The sequence below is a fragment of the Ptiloglossa arizonensis genome, chromosome 5, assembly GCF_051014685.1.
Source record: "Ptiloglossa arizonensis isolate GNS036 chromosome 5, iyPtiAriz1_principal, whole genome shotgun sequence".
Classification (NCBI taxonomy): domain Eukaryota; kingdom Metazoa; phylum Arthropoda; class Insecta; order Hymenoptera; family Colletidae; genus Ptiloglossa; species Ptiloglossa arizonensis.
Window position 1 is genome coordinate 25800766 of NC_135052.1, and position 10420 is coordinate 25811185.

The 10420-nt window shown below is 31.0% G+C and overlaps 3 protein-coding genes across 3 annotated transcripts; 2 read left to right on the forward strand and 1 right to left on the reverse strand.

The window, feature by feature from the left end:
* Positions 1 to 594: 594 nt before the first annotated feature.
* LOC143146681 (uncharacterized) lies at positions 595 to 7075 on the forward strand. The gene is made up of 4 exons (XM_076311186.1): positions 595 to 919; positions 1179 to 4943; positions 5028 to 5241; positions 5326 to 7075. The coding sequence occupies exons 2-4, from the start codon at positions 1203 to 1205 to the stop codon at positions 5517 to 5519; spliced, it is 4149 nt and encodes a 1382-aa protein (XP_076167301.1). The 5' UTR covers positions 595 to 919; positions 1179 to 1202; the 3' UTR covers positions 5520 to 7075.
* Positions 7069 to 9009, reverse strand: Syx18 (syntaxin 18). The gene is made up of 2 exons (XM_076311192.1): positions 8431 to 9009; positions 7069 to 8360 (listed from the first exon to the last, which is right to left on the reverse strand). The coding sequence occupies exon 2, from the start codon at positions 8155 to 8157 to the stop codon at positions 7183 to 7185; it is 975 nt and encodes a 324-aa protein (XP_076167307.1). The 5' UTR covers positions 8158 to 8360; positions 8431 to 9009; the 3' UTR covers positions 7069 to 7182.
* Epsiloncop (coatomer subunit epsilon) lies at positions 8935 to 10295 on the forward strand. Its single transcript, XM_076311193.1, has 3 exons — positions 8935 to 9077; positions 9253 to 9741; positions 9822 to 10295. The coding sequence occupies exons 1-3, from the start codon at positions 8973 to 8975 to the stop codon at positions 10128 to 10130; spliced, it is 903 nt and encodes a 300-aa protein (XP_076167308.1). The 5' UTR covers positions 8935 to 8972; the 3' UTR covers positions 10131 to 10295.
* Positions 10296 to 10420: the final 125 nt, after the last annotated feature.

Sequence of the window (10420 nt, forward strand, 5' to 3'; positions counted from 1 at the left end):
TTTATGATATTAAAGATTTAAAACATTCTTGCAAATCGTGATTGAGAATTACTTTCATTATTTTCATTTTATTTATTGCGTATAACAATTTACAACAATATTGCATAATGATATGATTCAATTCCTACGTTTAGAGATGCATTCAGCAATAATGAAGTAATTTTTTTTATGTCACTGTGTGTTATTATCATAAACAAAATTACATTAATGAAATCAATTTTTAAATACAAATTGGTACGAATATTTTAAACCTTTAATATTAGATGTACAAGTAATGTTATGACGCTTCCCAGGTTTAACACTAGAGGGCCGTAAACAACAGTCGATTCCCACAATTTCTAAACGAGTAGTAAATTCTTTTTAATAACAAAATTTTTCTGTATCCTATTGCATCACGTTCCCAAATTAAAATCTGCAAAATTTTATATTTTCCCTATTATGTTAATAATCATTATCACTTGTTATAAGTAGTAAACATATCACATTGCCTTAGGCACGCTTGTATTCGCAAGATGAACCACAATTGGTCGACCTTAGAAATGCACCCGTCACCTCTATACCGAAACCCTGCGGCTCTAGAATTACATAATCTATGATTACCCAAAAGTGGCGATGGCGTTTTATGGTCTGTGTTCCTTTGTGAATAAAAAGTGGCGTTTTCGTGGTATTTTCTATGGAAGACTGATTCATTAATATAATTGTTGTGATCGGTATTAAAAAAGAACGCACACATAAAACGAATAGAGGATACGAAGTGAGGAAGGAAAAGTGTAAAAGTAGCTAGCACGAGAAATACATGAGCTCCCACTTTCAACGGCCGGCGAACATATTTGTCTCCGGCGGCAAATGTAATATTTCGATAAAACAGTGCAAATAATCCAGTTGAGAAATCACGACTGGCTGTATGTGATCAATTGTGGTATGTTTCATTCTTTGTGATACGGGATTTTCGATAAATTATCGCAATCACATGACGTTCCCGCCGTAACCTTCCATACTCGTAAACACCGTATCGTTATATAGGGTGTCCTTGAATTTTTGGTTCGAATATTTCATTCATTCTATCGTAAGATGTTTAATTATGTTTGAGTAATTACATTTAATTTAACATGCTTCAACATAAATGTAACGCGAAAAAATTTCAGCGCCAAAATTTTCATCTGTATTTTTTATTCTAGCATAACGTCAAAAGGATTTTAACAATGTCAGAAATAGAAAAAAAAGATAACTGTAAGATGGAGAATCCAGCTACATGCTCCAAAAATTTGGAGCAAAATAATCCCTTGGAACGTAGCGGAATTAGTAACTTAAGCGAGAGTCAAGATTTTCATCTTGTGGATTTCGATGATAGATCTTTAGATAAATCTGAACACAATTCAGAGATCAAGTTTGAAGAAACATCATCTTCATGTTTAACTGATAATATAGAATCAGCTCCATTAATGACAAAAACTACAGCAACAGAAGACAAAGTGGTACATTCTGATACAGAAAAAGACGAACATATAGATGAAGAAGATGCACAAAAACTAGAATCGCATGAAATAACAAAAGAAGAAAAATCGTGTAATGATATTAGTAACTCAGAAAATAAAAGTAAACATTTAGAAGAAGAGGAAGAAGTAATAGAATGCACACCACCTGATGCTTATTCACCATTGAAAAAGCAAGTTCCTAGTAACGCAGTAACAATAAACCTGAAACGCAAAGCAGGTTCGTTTGATGAACCACCAAAAAAGATTTTAAAAACAATGTCTATGGAAAATATATTAATTCCTGAGAAAGGAGATCTTGAAGAAGAAGAAAGTTGTCAGTCTGTCAAATCTGATGATTCTCATCAAGAGTTTATTAAAAATTGTGCTGAAAAAAGTGTCATAATTGCAGAAACTCAAGATGTTACAGAAGATGAAGACACAGAAACTATGCCTGAAAAATCTGCAAAAGATGAGGAAAAATCTAAGGATTCTGAAAACCATTCTGAATCACAAATGGAAGATTATGAAATAAGTAAGAATGAGAATACTACAGATATATTAAAACTCAATGACGTTACAAGTAAAGAGCATAACAAGGAAATATCTAACATAAAAAGTGTCACACAACTTATTGACAATGAATCTTTGGTACTTCAAACAGAAGAAACAGAAAGTATATCTCCTAAAATAGTAACAGTTGAAAAAGTAAAATCAGATATACATAATGCAAATACAGATGATGTACAGTTAATTGAAGACACTAACACCTGTGTGAAAGATATCAATGTCGTGCACAATGAAAATACAATTGATGAGAAAAATGGTATTGAATCTACAAAACATATCGATTTAGAGCAAAAAAGTAATGATACTCAAGAAGCATCAATTCCCAAGAAAACAACAAGTGAAAGTCATGTAAATGTGAACTCTGCTAATATGTGTAATTCAAGAAAGAGCGTAGAACTTATATATGATAGAACCACAGTTCACGAAATTAAAACAAAAGTCAAAGAGCTAGTAGAAATAGATGAAGATGGAGAAAAGATTGTGCTAGATTCGTCTCAAGAGGATTCTGATTGCAAACTGGAGAACAAAAATATTCTAGATAACACAAAGGCTGAAACAATATATAAAAGTTGCTATGACAGTAAAAACAGTAGCGAGTTCAGTTACAAATCATTAGAAACCACCAAAGAGTCATCACTTGATTCTGCTAAATCTAGTAGTAAACTCGTAAATGGAAGCAATGAATCTAAAAGATCTGATCTTGATACTACAGTTAGTACACAGTCTGATACATTTAATGATATACCAGTTATACTTGATAAAGTGGACAACAATACCTCTACAATTGTACGTAATATAAACAGGCAAAAAAAATTAGTTGCTTCTGTATCCAAAGACAGCGATCATGCTGATTTGTTAAGTGTAAGCGACAATGAACCTGATATCTTTATAGTGGATGATAAAAGTAAATCGAACTTAACTCACAGTAATTCCATGACAAAAGTTTTGCCAATGGAAAAGGAAATTGGTATATATGTTAAAATGAAATGCTTATTGAATATTGATGAAAGTACAAAGGAATTTCTAAGTAAAGAAATTACAGGTGTGCAATGTGAGGCTGTTGCAGAGCCTACTTTAATACGACAGAAAAATAATGACACCTCAGCTTCATTAGCAGATATCTCTGGGAATGACAATAAAGATGCATCTCCTGGATCAATAAACAGCAATCCACACTTATACCAATTGAACCCTTCGAGGCTTTCATTTGCATCAACAATCAGTTCTGCGAGTTCTGTATCCAGTGCTGCATCAATGGCAGCTAAGCTTGCAATAAGAGATGGTACACATTTCTCCTTACCACGAGCACCTGTGAAACATGTGAGAAAGCATATGCAAGACATAAATTCATTAAATGATAAGCAGGCGATAGAAGAGGCATATGATCGCCTCAGTAAGGAGTGGCAAAATAGTCATCTTCTTACAATGACTATTTTAAACTTCGCAAACACAGAACTCAGTGGAATTGATATGTACAATGTTAGCAATGAAAGGATAGATGAGCAATTGCAAAAGATTCGTTCATCTACACCAGAAGTTCCACAAAATGTAGTTCAGTTACAAACTCCCAAAATCTCAAAGAAAAGTAAACCAGTAAAGAGGCCAAGAAGCAAAAGCACAAAGTTGGATAATCAATCGAATGGGTTGAATAAGGTTCCTTTGAAGGATCTTAATCTTACAGAAAGCAATAATACACCAAGTAAGAAGAAAACTAAAACAGAACATGCAGAAAATACTTCAAGCTCCATAGATGTTTCAACAAAACCTTTACAACAAATGGTAACAGATGACTTAATTGGTAGAGAAGTCTTTGCTAAATGGTCTGACAATAATTATTATCCTGGTACAGTTATTGATAAAATAAAAACAAAGTATAAAGTGAACTTCTATGATGGGAAAAGTAAAGTACTTATAGAAGACTTTATTATAACAATACCTAAAGTTTTAAAGGAAGGTTTTTCTGTATATGCTACAACTAAAAATGATGATTATGGTTCATGTGGTATAATTGTTGATTCCCAAACTGTAAATAATGAAGTATATTATACAGTAGAAACAGATGAAGGAGATAAAGTACGAGTTCAAGTTAAAGACATTTTTTTGTCTTCTGATCAAGCTCAAGTATTGAAAGAAGAACTGAGTTTAGAAAATAGAAGTCTTCCATCCACACCAAAGCATTTGGGACAAGTAACTTTAGATAATGTGGTTGATGGTAAAAGGCGGTCTAGACGAATTGCTACCCCTATTTTTTCAACACCTAAGTCCAGATTAATGCTTACACCTACCAGTAAAAGTGTAGCAGAACCATCTGTTTCGGGTTTAGCTTCTACAATCAACAAAGAAAAAAAGGGATCTTTTGAAAGCGACGGTATTTCCACTGATTCAAGCATCTCGATAAAAGAGGAAACATCATCATCTATTGGTGTGCAGCCTGAGATAATTGGAACTCCGCATGAACAAATTGTAAAAGGACCACAAAGTCGAATTAAAAGCAAATCAAGAAGTAAGAAGAAAGTAGAAGATGAAGAAACTATTACAACTTTTGGTCCAATACCCAGCGCAGATTCGAATTTGTTTAAAGGCATGTCTTTTATTCTTACCTGTGCATCATTGGAAACTATTGATCGATATCAAGTTGACAGTAAAGATTGTAATTCAGATCCAGAAACTGAAAATGAAGAAGAATGGACGAAAAAGCCTTTTGTCAGAGACAGATTGAACATGCAAATAGTAGCAGGTGGTGGGAAAGTTTATGAAGATTTCAATGAAATTCCACAAGATGAATACAAAAGTACAAAATTAATAACAAATGTGCCAAACACAACCGCAAAGACTCTATTATGCCTCTCAGTTGGTATTCCTGCATATAATCACAATTGGATTATAAGGTGCTGTAAGGAGGCAAGTATTGCAATTAAATGTAATGATTTTTATCATATAATATGCATCTGTAATAGATTATAATTTTATGTACCTTTTCTGTAGGGAAGAATTGTGAATCCTGCGGAAGATAAACTACCTGCAGGATGGAGTTTGGATAAAAAATCATATATTGAAATGTTCCAAAGATCCAGCAACAAACCATTGACCCAAGTTGTTGTAATAATTCCAATTGTAGAGCCTGAGAAGCAATTCACTATACTTTGGCGTCAAATTTGTGAAAATGTGGGTGCTGTTGTCTTACTAGCCGATAAACCAGGTACTGCAGTTCATTTTGATAACAATTTTGCAGCTGACAATAAAAAATTAAAATTAATTACTAAATAAATATATTGATTTTCAGATGCAATGGAAAGTTTTGTAGAAGGAACAATAATTCTTACAAACAGATCATGTCCATCTTGGGCAGTAGGAAAAGCTAATGAACTACAGATTCCATTGCTTTCCACAACATGGGTTGTTCAGTGTCTAATAGAAGGAAAATTATGTCCATATGATTCGCATCTTCGTTATAAATATAACTACATACAAAATTAGGTACACTTAACTATCCAGAGACTACACATCTAAGTTTAAAAGTAGGTGAGATCCTACTTTTGTAGATTATAAAGTTTTTATTAGTATTGTATTACTCCGGACATGCTGGAATATTATTTCTATTATCAAACACTTTAAGACACGATTATTTGTTTAAACATTTATTGATTACAAAGTACTAGTACTTTAGAATATTGCTTTGATACTCGCCCACAATTTTGGAAATCTGTTTTTGTTAATGTCTGATAAGGATTAAGTTCAGTATATTTCTTTTGTCGAAAAAAATGTAAAATTGATCTACGACCGAAAATATCGAAACATATTTTATATAGTGACATTGTATACTGTATGAATATGTGGTGTAAAAGTTTCTCTCTCTGTGACTATTCGTTATACAGAACTTAAATATGCTTATAACATACAATATTGCTTATCATAAAATCGTAGCATTAGGATTTTGTAACATTTTGTATAAATCGAATCCTAAATCAGAAATCACATTTATAAAAGACGAATTGTAATTTTAAAAAACATTTCATGATTCTCGATCGTAATTTACGCAATTGAATGTCATTATGTTCATATTGTGATGGATAAGTTTAGTGCAAACCAAATAACGACGTACAATATCATCGGGTTGTTTTGAGTATTTTTCTTGTGAAAAACTTAAAAAACATTAGCAAATATTATATTGTATGATTAGGAGAAACTCATATTTACATTAATGGTGTAAATAACTCGGTACATTATTCTTTTTCGTGATAGCACATTCATGATAATCAAATAACGCATTTAATTGTACAAGAATTACTACATTTTAAGAGCAACCTTCCGATAGAAATATCATGCTTAAAGGTATAGTAATATAACTATTGTCAGCTTCTAAAAACAAATTCTATCTTCTGTTCTGTAATATCATAAAACAAGCATTTGCTATGAGAAATCTTTTAATTTAGATGTTACCTTAACTGTGGCTTGCTGGCTTTAAATTGAAAGTTTTACTATAACTTAATCAAATCATTAGATTACCTCAGTCAGACGTACATAGAAAATATCGAACGAATTCTGTAAATCAAAGCTGATAGTGGGTGGTATATCTTGTAAATATTTTTTTACTTGAAATCGTAGTAACAGGTCATTAAATCTATTCACATTACATTTTTTACCTACTGGATATATATCCCATTTCTAAAAAATTTATAAAATCTTTCCTTATTAATATATAGCGGATATATGTTCAGTAAAACGAAAAACAAATATGAAGCAAGTTGCCTATAAATACTTCAGATTAAGATAGAATTAATGAATTTTAATTAAGAAAGATACCAGAGAGTGTATCTTATGAACGTTTTCGACACTTTCCGTGATTAATTTATAGAATGATTTTCTGTTAAACCAAATATCGACAAAACGACAAAAATGTACGCGGCAAGTGCACATGTGCGAATGTGTGTATATAAGTAAATATATACATATACTACAAATTTTACTATGTAAGATGTAGCTATTATGTAAAATGTTTTGGGGATAAAATACAATAACATATTTTGGCAAAACATTGTTTATTATCATTTTAAAACTAATGACATTTTAGTATTCATAATAATGTACATTTTTTGAGTGTATATACAAGTAATTTATTAAAATTATTAAAATATTTAATTTAAGGATTATACCAGTCAAGAAACAATAGAGAAAATGACATGACTAAAAGAAAGAAAAGGATCCAAACTCGAAGTCCTGCATTTCGTTGAATTGCTTGTCTAATTTGTTCATTAGCCTCTGTTACAGATTCAGTTGACCCAACAACTGTTGTCATTAAACGATCTAAATCCTTATCTTGATCTAACACCTTTTCTGTAAATATCTCCTGAAGTTCAGCTATATGTACCACTTTACTTTCTATTTGCTTCACTTCTTCTGTGATTGTGTTAAGTTCATTGTATAATTGTTCATTTTCTGCCTCAAAAAGCTGTATATCTTCAGATGATAATTCTTCTTCATACATTAATGAATTAACATCTCCATTAATTTCTTGTACTTTCATAGGACTAGCCTCATTAGAATCATTCTTATTTTCTTTATCTTCAAGCTTTTCGTTTACATTCAAATTTGATTTTTTTGTTTCAACTTGCAACTGTTTCACAGACTTTGTTTCTAATTCTAACTTACCTATTTTTCTTACTTCCATGGCCCTCTTCACACGCATTGCTTTCTGTTCAGAGTAGATTTTACAAACATTTTTCAAATACTCCTCAATTAACAATAACATAATTTCCCTATGCTCTAAATTTTGTGGAGAAACTTTAGAATCTGCAATCTCCCTTCGTAATTCTTTGATCAATTGGGAACAAGTAGTCATTATTTTTTGTGCTCCAATATCTATCTCATCCCGATCATCATCAGTCATACTAGGTATATAAGATAAATGGTTTGAAAAGTTTAAGTATGCTTTACGATTTTCTAACAAGAATTCACGTAATCTGGTAATTTGTACTACAACCCCTTGTGCTTTTATAAAAAAAGGGCTTTTACTTTTTGCCTTCTTTAGAATTTGTACATTAGTCGTAATTTCTAGATCCTTATTACGAAGACTAACTGTCTTCACACTGGCTCTAAATAATAAACTGACATCCATTGTTAATTATCCAAATTAACTTTTTTTAAACTAATTAGCGAATAAGGCACCCTATTATATTTACATTAATAGTATTAGTAGCTTTTCAATTATAAAACAAATTTTTAAATTCAATTAGTTCTGATCTTCATTGTAAACAAAACTTAAACTTTCTTTCATAACACGCGTCGTATGGTAGTTAACTGTCACAAAATGTACTTAACCTGAAAATGAAGGACTTAAAAAGTATGCGATTAAAATTGCATCACTTTCATAATGGGAGAAAAATCTTACCGTTACTAAATTAAGTCACTTAACGTATACAAATGTTCAATACTACACAAATCTTTTAATGTTTCATTTGTTGTAATTCTACATGTCGATGCAACGCTTAATTTGTGACAGAAGATATGAACTATCTCACTTTTAGAATAATAGTTGGTATTACATATAGAAGTAATTTTATATGTAAATTAATGATTATCAATGTGTATTTATCAATATGTTATATTCCCCTATTGTTTCTGAACAACTCTTAGTATGTCGTACGCAATGAAATTTGCGTAAATTGAGAAATGTAGAAACATGAAATTACGTACCGTGAAAAAAAGAGGCATGTAATTCAAATAAAATTAAGTAAAGAAGAAATTATCGAACTCGAAAAATATATAAAATCCAGTTAATTTCATTAAATTGAATAGTCAGTGTTTGGATATATAGTTTTTTTAAACTGTAATTGATGTCGACATACATTGCACTCTTAATATCTATACCATTTGATTACGCGTCTATACTATACTTTGCCCGTGGTAGTATTAAATAGTGTGGTAGTCAATATGGCACGTCAGCAAGAAACTGACGTCGACGAACTGTTTGATGTGAGAAACAACTTTTTTATTGGCAATTATCAACAATGTATCAACGAAGCGCAAAAAATAAAAGTTCGTTCTTTTTGAGAATATTTTCTATAAATATTATTCTTTTACTTTTAACCTTTACATGTTCACCTCTTTGAATAATATTCTTTATTTATTGTCATTGCTACCATTTTAATTTTTCAACATCACTTCTTATCGATGAATCATATTAATTTTATATTTTCTTTTATATTTGCAGCCTTCTTTACCCGAGGTGGCACTGGAGCGAGATGTTTTCCTCTACCGTGCATACATAGCACAACGGAAATTTCGTGTTGTATTAGATGAAATTAACAGTTCATCACCACCAGAATTGCAACCATTTAAAATGTTGGCAGATTACTTTGCGAATCCTAGTCGTAGAGAAGCAATACTTGCAGTCTTGCAACAGGCAACAAATCAAATCAATTATGATAATCACAACTTTCTGATTACTGCTGCATCTATTTATTATCATGAGAATAATTTAGATGCAGCCCTCACAATCCTTCGTAATACTGAACATTTAGAATGTTTATCCTTGAAGCTAACAATTTACTTGAAAATGCATCGGGTAGATCTTGCAAAAAAAGTATTGAAAACTATGCAAGAAAAAGATGATGATGCAACTCTAACCCAGCTGGCCCAAGCATGGCTAAATACAAGTACTGGTTCTGATAAGTTGCAAGATGCCTATTATATTCTTCAGGTATATAGTAATTTTTACATTATAGGAAATAAGTGTTTGTGAAAATCTTTTCTAAATGTTATTGTATTATATTATTTCAGGAAATGATAGATAAATATGCTAATACAAATATGATGTTAAATGGACAAGCTGCTTGCTTTATTGGGCAAGCTAAATATGAAGAAGCTGAAACAGTTCTGCAGGAATCATTGGAGAAAGACAGTAATAATCCAGTTACTTTGATCAATATGGTTGTTCTTTCACAACATTTGGGAAAGCCACCTGAAATTGCTAATCGTTATTTGAGTCAGTTAAAAGAGTCACATGTGGAACATCCATTTGTTAAAGAATATTCACAAAAGGTTGTAGAATTTCAAAGGCTTGCAAAACAATATTCCGTGTATAACTAAATAGAATATATTGTATCATAGCATTTTATGGTTTACATTAAATATAAAAATTAAATAATGATACAACTTCCTTTTTATACACTTTTGTTTGTACGAAACGAAAATATTTCACATAATAAATAGAATGAACATTATTGAATAAAAATGTACAGAGTCTTAATGGAATATTTGTAATCATTCTGAAAAAAGTGACAATTACAAAAAAAATATCTGAAATGTCAATTTGTATACATTTTATCATACAGAATACAAATCCATACGTTTTCAAATAAAATATTTCATTTGTCATA

Excerpts from the sequence above, each read along its gene's own strand:
- LOC143146681 (XM_076311186.1), top strand. The coding sequence starts at position 1,203 with ATGTCAGAAATAGAAAAAAAAGATAACTGTAAGATGGAGAATCCAGCT. Across the intron at positions 4,944-5,027 it reads TTATAAGGTGCTGTAAGGAG|GGAAGAATTGTGAATCCTGC; the intron begins GCAAGTATTGCA and ends CCTTTTCTGTAG. Across the intron at positions 5,242-5,325 it reads CTTACTAGCCGATAAACCAG|ATGCAATGGAAAGTTTTGTA; the intron begins GTACTGCAGTTC and ends ATTGATTTTCAG.
- Syx18 (XM_076311192.1), bottom strand. The coding sequence starts at position 8,157 with ATGGATGTCAGTTTATTATTTAGAGCCAGTGTGAAGACAGTTAGTCTT.
- Epsiloncop (XM_076311193.1), top strand. The coding sequence starts at position 8,973 with ATGGCACGTCAGCAAGAAACTGACGTCGACGAACTGTTTGATGTGAGA. Across the intron at positions 9,078-9,252 it reads ACGAAGCGCAAAAAATAAAA|CCTTCTTTACCCGAGGTGGC; the intron begins GTTCGTTCTTTT and ends TTATATTTGCAG. Across the intron at positions 9,742-9,821 it reads ATGCCTATTATATTCTTCAG|GAAATGATAGATAAATATGC; the intron begins GTATATAGTAAT and ends ATATTATTTCAG.